The sequence below is a fragment of the Epargyreus clarus genome, unplaced genomic scaffold (genome assembly GCF_041222505.1).
Source record: "Epargyreus clarus isolate Ecla_fem2 unplaced genomic scaffold, WU_Ecla_fem_2.2 ptg000023l, whole genome shotgun sequence".
NCBI classification, from domain to species: domain Eukaryota; kingdom Metazoa; phylum Arthropoda; class Insecta; order Lepidoptera; family Hesperiidae; genus Epargyreus; species Epargyreus clarus.
Window position 1 is genome coordinate 16178954 of NW_027332230.1, and position 14739 is coordinate 16193692.

The 14739-nt window shown below is 33.4% G+C and overlaps 1 protein-coding gene and 1 long non-coding RNA gene across 3 annotated transcripts; both read right to left on the reverse strand.

Moving 5' to 3' along the window:
- Positions 1-1221: 1221 nt before the first annotated feature.
- On the reverse strand, positions 1222-14038 carry LOC140751994 (E3 ubiquitin-protein ligase TM129). 2 transcript variants are annotated; one of them, XM_073086163.1, is made up of 6 exons: positions 13070-14038; positions 12919-12945; positions 11019-11148; positions 9364-9618; positions 7227-7339; positions 1222-5208 (listed from the first exon to the last, which is right to left on the reverse strand). In XM_073086163.1, the coding sequence occupies exons 1-6, from the start codon at positions 13483-13485 to the stop codon at positions 5043-5045; spliced, it is 1107 nt and encodes a 368-aa protein (XP_072942264.1). In that variant the 5' UTR covers positions 13486-14038; the 3' UTR covers positions 1222-5042. The 2 variants fall into 2 exon arrangements, with proteins under 2 accessions (XP_072942264.1, XP_072942265.1); XM_073086164.1 differs by lacking the exon at positions 12919-12945 and having other exon boundaries at positions 13070-14036.
- LOC140751995 (uncharacterized) lies at positions 8047-8896 on the reverse strand. Its single transcript, XR_012103404.1, has 2 exons — positions 8404-8896; positions 8047-8308 (listed from the first exon to the last, which is right to left on the reverse strand). It is a non-coding gene; the product is annotated as an uncharacterized LOC140751995 (long non-coding RNA).
- Positions 14039-14739: the final 701 nt, after the last annotated feature.

Consider the following 14739-nt stretch of genomic DNA (forward strand, 5'->3'; position numbering starts at 1 on the left):
CATATTTGACTTCTAATTACTCTGTTTGAATTATTATGAATTCATAGACGTTCATCTACAGCTGATTCAGACTGCCTGCGTTTCAGGATGAAGCGTTTATTTAAATGTAGTCACAGTTTCGTTACTTTATTCTCATTATAGAGATACGCAGTGAATGTTGCAACTGATTGGCTTATTATTAACTAGTTATATAATATATTCATAACAGTTATACGTCGCAGAAATTGTTTTTCGGAAAATAATGAAATCATAACACCAAAAAGAATGTTGGGTACTACGTTTACATAACACTAACACTAAATGCAAAGTATTATATTTTTGTACCTACCCACATATCGGCATACAAACGAATGCATACTTTTTATAGAAGACAGATACAATAAAAAATCGATGTTCTTTCAAAAAATATAAAGGTCAAAATTTTTAAATTTAAAGTATTTATTAAAACAAAACTTGTAGCGAACACTACTAATTTGAATTACTTCAGAAATCTCCAGTAAATAAGTGGCCACACATACTTTAAAAGTAACTTACCATACATCAACATCGTTGCGTTTTTCCTTCCGTATGAAAGTGGCACAACTACAACAGAATTAGAGATGGTTATCACGGCTGCACGAGTTATTTATAATCGATTAGCGGGCGAGTGTTGACACTGGGGTTAGCTCTAATGAGTGTCCTTGTGTCTGATGACTGACATTGGTCTTTATAGCTTTCGCTGTGGAACTGCTAGAATTTTAAAATTTAATTGTTCTTTCGTGCGTCACCACAATACACGCTGTCTGCCAATGATAAAAAACGATTAACTTTCTAAAATTACTCTAGGATTCCCTTTTTTGTGTGCTTGGACATACCTAAACATACATACTTAAATATAATTTTATAATTTCTAATTCTTCATTCATTTTTGTTTGCCGCCGATGGGACTAGCAACTGCGTGATAGAACGACATGGTTACCGTCCAGTTTAAAAAAAATAAATTTATTTCATTTTATTTCAAAGTATTAGAGCTGCTGCAAAGTGTAATCCTCGTAAAACTGATAGTCCGCTCTGAAAATACAAATGAATCGCGTCGCCATAGCAAATTGTATGACTAGTATGACTAAACCTGCTCGCAACAACTTCAGAGCGGAATAGCAGTTTGGCGCGGTCTATACCCGAAACATAACTATTTATTAATCTGTGCCAGAAGTAGGATAAATTACAAAATAATACGAAAAGTCCACAACATTCATTTATTTAGATAAATAACAATTTGATACAAAAATGAGCATTCAAGGATAAACAATAATTAGAAGAATATACATTTGAAATGCATTAAACTATAAATAGGAAATTCCTTATCTTGTGACCAAAATGTACCGATTTACCCAGGGATGTACGAAGTGAGGGTTAAACATGTGAGCCTAATAAGATGTTAATATCGTGATATTGGTTATGTTTGGCGCCATCTATTATTAATAAAATAGATTTTTTAAAATATACTATCCAGAACAATACTTGCTATTTCGACAGTTTTGTCGTTTCTTTGTTTTCGTTCCCGTTTTCATTTATTCTTATAGATGGTTTGCTTTTAAAATCGGTACATCCTTAACAATAACTCGCGTTCAATAAATAGGCGATAACAAGATAGGTCCAATAGGCCAAGTTACATTCAAATACCATATATTCATTATTATCTAAAACATTAACATTACGGGCATGCAATATTGATAATTCTGTCGAAAATATTTGTGCTTCTATCAAATAAGATCTGAGATGAAATTAACACTCATTTGGCTTCGTGGAATCATGAACATCGAACATGTTTTAGATGTTACATAGGCATGCATACGAATATCTACAGACTGCTTCAGTGCACATAAAAGACGTGCAAATCTGATGAAAATCACATTTGTAATTCAAGGATATAATATACATTACGCCTGATATATCCTGAATTTATCGCCAAAATCTCTTTATAATTGTTTTCACCGATACAATTAACCCGTAAAGAACAATAGGTGCCCAAATATTTTCGACGATTTAAGAGAACAATAAATAGACACCAATATGAGTACTTTGAGTAGAACATTTATATTTTTATTAATGATCACTAAACTATAAACATTAATGAAATATCGATAAAAGCTTTCCGTTTTCGATCCTGTCAGCGTTCGTATACCTAAATTCCCACTTTCCCGGCATACTACTTTCAAATTCCATTCGTTCTTTGAATTACATTCATTCCATTAATATAGCATCCTAACCTTAAATTTATGATATTAAATCCATTTACACCAATAAAATTAATTCAAAGATAGTCCTACTTGCACGGATGCAATTGATTGACACAACAATGAATCAAATTGGAATGCCTCATATTCCCATGCTCTGTCTCAATTCCATCTTTGTATGCAATACAAAATATTTTTTGCTTTTTCTGCGTATTCGTATGAATGCCGACAAAATATCACAATTCTCAATTTTTGTCTTCGAGTGACACGTGTTCCGACTAATCTGTCTACGCAGTGGAACACAGAGCATTTAACAGCAGTATTTTGTACCTTTCCTTGATTTGGGCTTCCTTTCCTAACACACTGAAATTTACGCGTTTATCTAACTGTCTACCTTTATCCATGTAGAAAGAGCTTATTTACATAGAAAAATATTGAACATTTACCATTATTTGTGATAATAATTAACAACACTGAAAGGATTGCACATTATAAGATATAACGTTAGAAATCTCTCTACATACATATTTTTGTAATATAATGATATCAATCAAAACATTAAATATGGCCTATAATAAAAATACATATTTAAAGAGAAAATTATATTTAAGATGGCAAGTTATGGGCTACATCTATATCACGTCTATCTATCACTATATACTAGATTGACAAAATATTTTATATAATAATATCGCACATCAAATAGAACATAGTCATTATGGTGGAAGTTCATTTATTCAAGAAATTTTAAATTTCTTAAAACTTAAAGTTATAAAAAATTTGTAATGGCCACAGGCGAGTCAAGTCAATCAATTCATTTTTGAAGTTAAATAAACGTTTTTTTTTTATTTTTAAAGACGATCCATTGCAATTAATATGAACAAGATTTTATTAAAAGTATGTGTTAAACATAGAATGAGTCCTTAAAATTATCATACAGCCTCATGGCTGAATTACATTAAGACAATCACTACGTCAGTATCATACCAAGAATATCCTCTACCTACACAGCATAACATAGAAACAGAATAAATAGTTTTTTTTGCACTGGGAGCGTACTATGAACTACGGGTCAAATGTCAATATATTTAAAATACAAACGATTGATACTATTACGTTCAATTAAATTAACAAACTATTCAGCTACGACAACATTAACTATATATTTAAAGGCGCACTTTTTATAGTAAGTGAATAATTTTGAATAATCGTGCACAACAATTAATAAATGACATTGATCTACTCACAAAGATTGCTGAGTTCTATAATAATTAACGTTATAAATGGTAGTGATACAAAAGAAAAAGTGATACAAAAGGAAAGTGAAAACTGGTAGCCATTGTAGCCAAAATAAAAGTATCATTATCTCGAGTAATCACTATGTCAACTGTACATTATAGTTTAAATAGAATACCAAGGAAGCGCGATAAACTGGATATACGCGAGAACCTGTGTAATATCAATTGATTATTTATTCCTCAAATGTATTTGTGATGTCATTTCATTTGCAATGTTTTATGTCCCTACAACAGCAATGTATAAACAAATATTTAATAAAATGCTGAAGTATTTAACTACACTATACTATATATTATAGTAAATATTTACAAACATAATATAAATAATGAGAGGATTCTAAATTTATGAACAAAAAGACAACGGATTTCTTATAGATAAAACATACTATTTAAATATGAGATGATTAATTGTGCTGTATTTAGTTAAACTAGTAAATACAGAATAAAACATAAATATACAGAAAATATGCATGAATTAATAATATGTTTACTTTTTGTATGCAATATACCTAGTTGAAATTATAGTTAATTTAAAAATATATTAATTTATACTTAAAATTGTTTTACATTAAATTTTTAACTGTTTTGTATTTCTCTGGTTTATGATGGAACTTCCGCAAATTAACATTTTAAAAATATAAAATGTTAATTTGCGGAAGTTCCTTAGTTTTATCACAATGAAGTTAAATTTTAATTTTTAGATGTATGTATAATTTATTCAGTAAAATTAAATAAAAATGTATGTCATGTTTTAATGCAATATAAACTTAAAACAGATCCGTAGATTCGGTATACGAGGTAGATTGGCATAACATGAAGGCGCCATCTAAACAGAAACTATTCAATACAATTAATTAAAATATACAGTATTATGTCAATTGAAATTTGAAAGTCTTAGAGGCTTCGTACATAGATCAGACGGCATGGCAGATTTTTTATGTGATGAATAGAATTATAAATTAATATTATATGGTAATTCTCTGCAATGGCGTGCCGTTGGTGCATGTCGCGCTTTGGCGGACAATATATTATTATAGTTTGCTCTTTACTTTACTTTAGAATCAAACATAGTATTATTGTGTGAAGTACAACAATTTTGTAGCGAGCATTGCTCTAGCGGATTAAGAGGTGGTTTGCCGCGGCCCTTCCTCGGTCTTTAGGGTCGCCAAACACAGGTAACCCCTCCGAACTAAAAAGCAGTAGAAGACACACATAGAAGAAATATGTGTTATTAACTAAAAAAAAAGGTCGTCGGAATTAAACAGACAAATGTATTTATCGGCAAATAAGTCTATGACATATTCGTAATTTTGTAATATCAAACTCAAACAACTTTTTAACTGGGGGTCTTATTTAAAATTTTCACCCGACGACGTCAGTCCAATAGAAACCGGGTATCGAAAATTAAAATCGAGCCAAACTAAGCCAAGCATTGCAGAAAGTGTATATCGTAGTGTAATCCGAGGGCGAAGTAGAATCCGGCGAAGAGTAGCGCGGGCCAGGCGGGCATCCGGGCGGGGCGCTCGGGTCAGGCGCAGCGCGCGGGCGGCACGATGCGCGCGGGGCGCACGTCGGCGAGGCAGAAGGGCGCGCGGCACACGGGGCACGAGCCGCGCGCGCCCAGCCAGCGCGACGCCGGCCCGCCCGCGCGCGTCGCCCACCACCGCGCCATGCACGCGCAGCACCACAGCACCCTGACACACACAACGTCACACGTCACACGTCACGCCCGCTCCACATTCTCGCGAGAACGCGAATAAAGCACGAGAAACGAGCATATGGAGCCCATACGAATCGGGTTTTTCTCGAGAGAATTTGGAGCGGGCTTTACGCTTTGCATGTACAGTTTTTTTATATGTAACCTAACGATAAAGCGGGCTACCTGATGAAAAGCAGTCACCGTCACCTATGGACATTTACAACACCAGAGGAGTCGCCAATGCATCGCCGGCTTTGAAGGAGAGCTCTTTTTACACCCCCCTTGAAGAGCCCCATGTCATAGTCCTGAGGGAATAATACCTGAGGAGGAAGTTCGTTCCACATTTTGCACGTACGCGACAAAAATAAACGTTCAAACCGAACCGTGGAGGACCGCCACGGGTCCAGTTGATGTAGATGAAACTTCATCCTTCGGCAAGTGGTGCGGTGATGTACAGTTTTATAGTCCGCGCCAAACTTCTAGTCCGCTCTAAAATTGTTGCGCGCAGGTATAGTCAATGAGCCGATGAGGTCGAACACAACTATAAGCATATACTCTGTAGCAACGTAAGAGCACACTAACGCAGCCATGTACCCGTGGGCGAGAGCAAGCAACGGAGGGTGCCGGGGGGATCCGCGCTAACTTTGTCCCGCTAATATCTACGATTTGCTGATGCAACGTTTCTATATTCGGAGCGAACTAGAAGCTTGGCGCAAATTCGACAAACTTAACAGTATACCCTAGATAAAACTGGAAGTTATCTAATAAGTTAGTTGATAAAATTATCGATATTATATTGAATATCTAAAATATCTATAATATCGAAACATTACGCTATATTGCCAATATATTCTATTTCAAGGAGGACGATCTTTATACTAATTTCAAACGACGACCTCAACCTTGTGAGTCGATATCATCAAATTGTCAAAATATATTGTATCATTGAATGTAAAACTTCCTTTCTTTATATTTTAAATTTATCTAAATATATAAATCATCCCCAAAGAATATACAAAAAAATATGCCTGTACCCTAATTTTAGATTTCATTGCCAATGTATTGATCTAAAAATTAAAAGTAAGTCAATCTCAGATAACTGTTACTGTTGCTACTTAATTAGTTGTACTACTGTTACTACTTACCTAACCAGGGATAAAAATATGCGTGCGTACGTATTGTATGTAAATATTTCAATTATTTACCACACTGTTATAAATTCCAATTGTATTGGTATTAGTACAAAACACATTTGACACACATGAATAATATTTTAATATTTATTTCTTTTAAGTGTTCTGTTGGCCTAAAAGTCTAATTGTAAACCTGTTTTCTAAAAATCTAATCGATTTAAAAAAGAAACAGGTTTTCAAATGGTTGATGATTATTTATAGAATAAACATACTTCATTGAATTTATTATTACATTATAAAAGTCGTTTCAAACTCCGTAGAGTTCTGTTTCGAGGGGCATAATAGAGGAGTTACTCCCTTGGCGGGCTTGACTTGGGCGGCAGAAACTTCACCATGTGAACTACACTTGATCACTACCTGAATTTGCAACTGGTGCGGTGGAGACATACTTATATGAGATGTTCCAACTGAATCTGCATTGATAGAAGTGCATCATTCTTTTATAATATAGGAGTAGCAGCCGAGCATGCAGTCCACCTGATGGTAAGTGGCTCCTGCCGCCCGTGGGCATCTGTAATGAACCCCAGATAGGATTAGATATTCCTACCTGAGATTGGCCACAGATGCGCCGCTACCCCTGAGGACTTAGTTGGAATGCCGCGGAAAAGCATGTCTCCCGTACCACACCCTTCAAAACACAGCAGCGCCTAACACTGCTGTTATAAGGCAGAAATGGGTGTGGCGGTGGTGCCGCCGGAGTTGAACCACAAAGGGCTCTACCAATTTCAAACCTTCATCGCATCAGTTGCTGACCTCAGATAATCTTATCAAATGGTCAATATTCATGCCTTCCTGTCAGATGTACTGCAGCTCGCGTTACCTGCAGTTGCAGGGCTGGCAGGGCGGCGCGCCGGGCGGCGCGGGCGCCACGCAGCGCTTGTCCAGCTTCACGTCCGCCTGCGCCTGCATGCAACCGATGCATTGCTCGATCTCCTGCAACACAATGTTTATAACACTATCTGTTCTCGCTTTCGAAACAGACGGAATGTAAACAAATTACATAAGTATGTAATAAAACTGTAGCGTCTGTAGCATTGATTAATAAAAAGAAATAATTATATTTTAAAAACTAAAAACCCCGCTAAAATCGCATAGGGAAAATAGTCAGGACGATTATCCTGACGATCTCAATGAGGAGAATGGGACAAAATTATTAAAATCGTGTATTGGCATCGGTTCTTGATAAGTGTTCAAAGGAGATGTTTCAAAATGTATGGGCTCCCGGCCACCTTTTGTACACTATACTAAAAACTAAGAAAACTTGCAAAGAACAATTCGAAGGGGTTCATTTTCTTCAAATCATGTTCGTTTAATTGTTAAAAAACAATAATTTACACTTAAACTTGCAACACAACAGTGGAAAAACATCATGGCGGTAGTGATTACAGTAATAATGTCATCTGTCATTCTATTTTAACTTACTATATACATTATATACTTTTTAATATATTTTTATGCGAATGGGCGTAGATATATAAATATTGTATTGTATGTATTGAGAAACAATGCCTATATTTGATAAACATTAATTATATTTACTTTCATAAATCTTGACTTAAAACAAACATACCAAAATATGTACTTCTATACCAATTTATTTTAGTTAAAACATTTAAGTGTGTAAATAAAACAACTTTAAGTACACATTTGATAATATTTTACTTATTCTTCACTTAGATACATTATTTATTCATTTTCAATATCTTCCCTTATCAATATTTTCATCCAATCATGTAGCAGGTTCTGTAATATCCTGTGAAGAGCTCAGCCAAAACATCAAACAATGGTCATAATGTGAGCGCAACTACCTACGAGTACGGTTTGTTTCCCAGCGATGCAGTTGCAATAATAACTGATTATTTTGTCATCCCAAGAATGTTCTTGTCTTGCTAATGTAATTATCTAAAAAAAGAGAAATGTAAAAAGATTAGCCTCTCTAGTTTAAAATTATTAACGATTATTTCACGATTAATACAACTAACTGATGTATATTTTACCTGATGATATTGAATCCTTGTCAACACAATCCACAGCGATCGCACGAAAATCACAAGAGTCCATAAGCTGGGTAAACAAGTAAGGTAGAATCAGTCCAAAATCGTAAGCAGCACAGAGTAGAAACATATTCAGGATTAAAATGGAATCTTCTCATCAGTATATATTTATTCAACGCTTACTTTTACACATATCAAATTGACAACTTCTTCTTTTTTAATTTGACATGTCACTTACATCTATTAAACCAGATACTATTTAAAAGGTGGTTTTGTTATAATTATTATAAATAATTAATTAAATTCAGAAATAATGACGGGATACCCAAAACAAAAGCCAGGTTGTAAAGTACTAAGGTAACAATAACTTTACGACAAAAACAGCGAAATACAGAATTACCGACATCCAAAGAGTATAGTATCCTATGTGTGGGGTACACATAGGTTCCCTGACCGACATCGACAGGTTTGAAAACTTGACATTGACAGTATTCCGCCATATTTAATATTGAGGAATGCTTATTTTAAATATTTTTAAACAGGAATACTTTACGTTATCAAAATATATGTGTATTTTTCATCAATTATACAAATTATTCGTGTTTTTTAGATATAGTGTACATGAGATGGCCGAAAATGAAACATCTCCTTTTTAAATTAATTGGGCCGTTAAAAGTGAGTAAAAATCGAGTTCAAAGATTTCGTTACATACATACATACGGGTCAAGCTAATAAAAGCTTGGTAAAAATAAAAAATAAGAAATAAGAAGGACAAATAATTTAAACAAACGTTACTAATATAATCTGTTCCGCAACTTAGCATTTCTCGTTATAACATTTATTTTATACTTCAATACTTGAAGACAAGGACGTCTTTTAAGTAGTGAGTTCAGTAGTTCGCGCGACTATACAGGTCACTTTCCCTTCTTATCACTTAATTTGTGGAATTACGACATCACAAACCTGTTCAGAGTAGTACACGGGGTTCTGTTCCACATGCTGCTTAAAGACCTTCACGAAGCGTTCGACTAACGTGGGCAGCAGCGAGATGTGCTCGGGCACGCGCACGGGCCGCTGCAGGGAGGGCTGCAGGTCGCGCAGGGCTGTCGCCGAGATGCGGAAGGAGAAGCGCTTCACGTCCTCGCGGTTAGGGATCACCTCGATGTTCACGTATTGTATTTCGTCTTCGCCGGATTGCGAGAATGCGTGGTTGTCTGTCTGTTGGTGGAGAAATGTTATAATTTGGGTACGTGTCCTGGGATATTTCGTCTTAATAACAATTATTACTATCAAATTTAATTTTTAGCTTTAATCATTCGTTTTATGTCCATTATTAATACTTCATCTATACAAATTTTACCTACCACGGATAGAAATTTATAAATTTTTAGTATAAAGTAATTGTTAAATGTTGATATTTGGTAGGAAAAACAATGCATAGTTTGATCATAAAAAACAGATAATAGTCAATTTTGTTAAATAACTGTTACTATTGTACTCGTAGTTATCTTGTTAATGGCATCATTAACCATTTTATGTTCTAAACCGTAAGTAAATACCTACATGCATTAAAAAATACTTAGTGACCCTGTGTGAACTTCATACATTTTTAAACACTGATATGTAGATTGTTTCAATGTAATGTATACATTGAAACAATCTATTCATTTAATCACAATTAAAGAATCTGTGTCAGTGTGAGAATCCGTTATATTATAATTTTAGTATAGTAATAGTAGTGTTTTCTTTTCCAAGAGATATAATATTTTACCAAATATAAGTTATAAGGTTTATCCTAACTTTGGTTATTATTAAGTCACACTTACTATTTGACTGCTAATTGTATATGAAAGTCATACTTTCTTCTCTTAAGATTTTTTATATTAGTAAAGTGCTTTCAAGACATTTAAAAAAAAAAAAAGATACCGGCCGAATTGATAACCACCTCCTTTTTGAAGTCGGTTAAAAACAGTATATCCTGTCGGGTGCACTTTTGAAAAAAAATTAAATATGAGTTGAGAAAGTTGTAAAAAATATATAAATCTTTTATAGGTATTCAACTGTGTGTTGCTCCAAGGTAATTACTTATACAATTTAAATTTATATTCAATGAACTTGATATGTCTCATATTTATAACGGCACAGTAACCATTATCTGGTTAATGACAATTGTTGTAATATATAATATACTTTTAAAATGTATGTCTGTTGGTTACTATTTCTCATATGACAATGGCAGAGCAGATTAATATATATATTTTGCATTGAGAAAGTTTGTTAGTACATCCTGTGGATGTATATTACAATAAAAAAAATAGCCTGGGGGATTAAAATTTTGCAAAATACTGTACATTCACATTATATGAACACATCACAACTATATGAACATAGCACATGCCTCATTAACAAATTGTTATTTTTTACCTTTTGCAAATAACAACTTAGTTGAAATATATTAGTGTGATGTAGTTATGTTTATAAATATTGAGTATTAAAATGCTAAACACAGAATAATAAATTGGAGGTGAGTTATTGAAGAATAGATAAGTGTAAAAGAATACTCTTGTATTTTACAAGACATGCCAATAAATTGCTAGGTATAATTATTTGATGCTTACGGCAGTTGCGACCAAGGCGCACTCATTCTGTTTGGCCAAGTCGAGGCTGTACTGGCCCACCTTGATGAGCCAGGTCTGGGTGGCGATGAACTTGCTGGTCGCCGTCAGAGCTATTACCACCTTGTCCACGCTGCTCAAATAAATTATATGACTTTAAGTTTAGTTTCCTCGAGTACATACACATGATTGCTTATTTATAGTAAAATACTATAAAAAGCAATCATTGATATTTATTGAAGCAAAGGTAACATTAATATACTTTGGGTAAATAAAGGCTAAGTATTTTGATCTGTAAGAATGTGTTTATTTAAATCAAAAAGGTTGTATTTCTAAATTTGTAATTTTTGGGGTCAAACTTTTAGCATCCTGAATGTTTCTTTTAATAACAAAACATAGTATCAGATAAATAGTAGAATACTAACAATGTAATCAGTTTAGAAAGTATAAGGTTATATTTCAAGGATTTGCAGTGTATGTGTAATATGTGTAAAATTTACTGAAACATGCAATATGTTTAGACTTTGTATTCATACATCATATTGGGTTCATACGAATTCCAACAACGTTTGAAGTAAAGACAAAAGGTATTAGATATTTCACCAAAAAACATTTGTAACTTCAACTTCATTGACACTCCATAAATGTGATGTAGTATGTTTTGCGATTTTGTAATATATGTAAATTGAATACATGTAAATTATATAATATGACGTTCATTCATTATCATATTGAATTAAAACATGGAACCGTTGAATATGTAAAGTGATAAATGAAATACAAATAAATTCTTATAGTGAGGCCACTCCCAGAATGCATTCCTGACAGGTTGTGTCTGAATGAACAAAGTTAGAAGTCATCAAATTTACAATCAAAATTAATATAGTTCACCCTACAAATGTAAAATATCATTAGAAGCTACACCATTCTAAATTAATCTTAAATTAAAATAAATAACATAATTTTGGATTGGAGTCAGATTAAATATCTTTGATTTCATTGTATACCTTGGTTGTAAACAAGTATTACAATCCTCATCTCGAATCATGTCCAAATGAATGATTTCAGGAAAGTATTCTGTAAGTGGCCAGAATACTACCACTACAAAAGCCAATTGATAAGCAAACACTGCAAGTTTCTTAGTATTAACTAATTATAATTGCATTGTAAAATAAAATATAATACACTACAAACAAATTGACGGTCCCTACGTATAAAGCGACATGTCAAAAATTGCAATTTTTTTTTATTGCACATACGGCTTTGGATTGTCCATACGCATATGACTATATAAGATTTTTCTTTAAATATGATGTATTTTACTAGATTTACCATTCGTATAAGAGAACAAGTATAACATTTACAGGAAATAGGTGTCGTAAATGAGGATATCTCCTACTTATCGCTTTGTACGATTTCTTAAAAAGCGCGCCACTCGGCATGAACGCGGTCATGTGTAACTTAACATCACATCAAAAAAGCATATTTTCCACTATAAATAATAAGTAAAAACACAAAAAAATGTTATTGTTTTTCTAAGCTACAAAAGTAAGATATCAATGTAAAATCTGAGTAAGATATCAATACCGTTTTCATGTTTCCTACGTATAAAGTTGTATCTCAGACTTGTCTGGCATACTTTTATTTGCCTTTTTACGTAGAAACAGTCACCTGTCAGTTTTTCTGGTAAATATAAAAAAAAAACTATATTTAAAAATACTAGTACAAAGTTTCGACAGCTATAACAACATAATAAAAAAATATTCTTAGAATTGTATAGAGAATTATTTCTAGAGTGGTTTGAACATTAATTACGCTCTCCTGTAAACCTGTGTTTTTGACATGTCGCTTTATACATAGGGACCATTGAAATATAAGACAGATATAAATTGCAGAACCATACCCTGGATATCCAGCTTCACGGTAATACCTGTTTACGCATTAATATTAAAATTATGTAAAAGTAAATACTTCATATTTATTTTGCTACATTGACTGTAATATATATGAACCAATTATTTTACTCTTTACTAATTATTTAAACCAAATCATACCCTCGATATTCGAAGTTGAAGTCACTAGCCACGACCCGCCAATCGGAACCCTCGGTGACGTAGGGCAGCAGCGCTCTGACCACTGGATGATTGATCTTGTCGTGGTCCCACCAAGTCACCACCTTCAGGCACATGATCGTGGGCATGAGCGCCGCGAACAGAGCCGACGGCAGCATCCACGGCCCGTCCTCGCCACCCATCCACAGACTGAACACGTACCCCAGTGGCAACATGGCATGGACCATAGCCGTAATCGCTATCCTCTTCATATGATACGTAATAAAGTTGGTATTCTCCGACCCAAGACACCCATCGAAAATTTGCGGGATCGTAAACCCAGCGGACACGAACTCCGTAGGCGGGTAAATTACGCATATCGAAAACAACGCGTAAAATAAACTTATTAACACATCCATTTTGATCTAACGCGTTATAAATGTTCACTGTTCCGAAATCAAACCATAGTGGCGTTGGTGTAAGGTTCGATACGAAGAGTTTAGTACGGTTGCGCGGTTGTAGATTTTATTGATTATTTATTTAGGAACACTACATACACTGATTGCATTTCATAAACCTACATAGTTTTGACAAAGTACAGATGACACTGTTGTGGTGATGATGACTCTAACGTCTAAAACTTTTTAATTCTCGGTTTTACTTTGCGCTTCTGAATTACTTCCAATACAACTTTATTTATTGTAATTTTAATATCTTACACTTTCACAGTTCACTAGAATTCTATGCTGTACAGCTGTAGTTCACAGTTATCAATATGGAACTTTTTTACCACATGGAATATAATTTTAATCATAAACAAATCACTGGATTTTATTTTTATACTTTCTATAGGCAAATTAGTAAACTTAATCACGATTTCATTTCTTTTCCACAGCTGCACAGAGTGTATTTGTATCACTGTTCCCACATATTATTTTTCACTTTGTATCACTGTGTCAGTGTGTGTCTATTCTAAGTCCTGAACGAAACACCGCCTATCATTATCTATCCCAGGGTTATAGTGTTGTCACATATAAAGTTTTCGCCCAATTAAATTCAACGCATAATGAATTAGCATTATCATGTTGAATATAGGTAATGAAAAATACGTATGTACTGTAAGATGGTCACCGATTGATCATATTAAAACTGTTTGTTTTTGCATTTTCATGAAATAAATAAATACGTCCATACTATCTAAAACACTTAGCAATAATAGATACGTATTGCTATTCTATTCTACAATTCTAAACTGTAACGTACACCCAGTACTGTTCAAAAATAGATACACTCAAAATTAGGTGATATGCAAATTTCCTATCGTAATAAATTCTGTTTGGAAAATAAAATATTTTATTAATATTTTGGATCAGAACATACAAGACTGTATAATGAATTGTACGCTTAAATAACATACTACTAAATATAATACTAAATATTTTAAAAGGCAGTAAAGTTTATTGAGATAACACATAAATATTTACATTTTGTAAAACTTATATACATAAATAATATTCTAAACTATATATATTATTTTAAACTATCTTATCTATTAAACACAAATAAAAACTTTATAAAATAGTAACTATAATTAAATATAAAATGCTTCATATACTAAATAAACTATTTACTAAATTGATATCTATATACGCTATTAATAAAACTTAATTTTT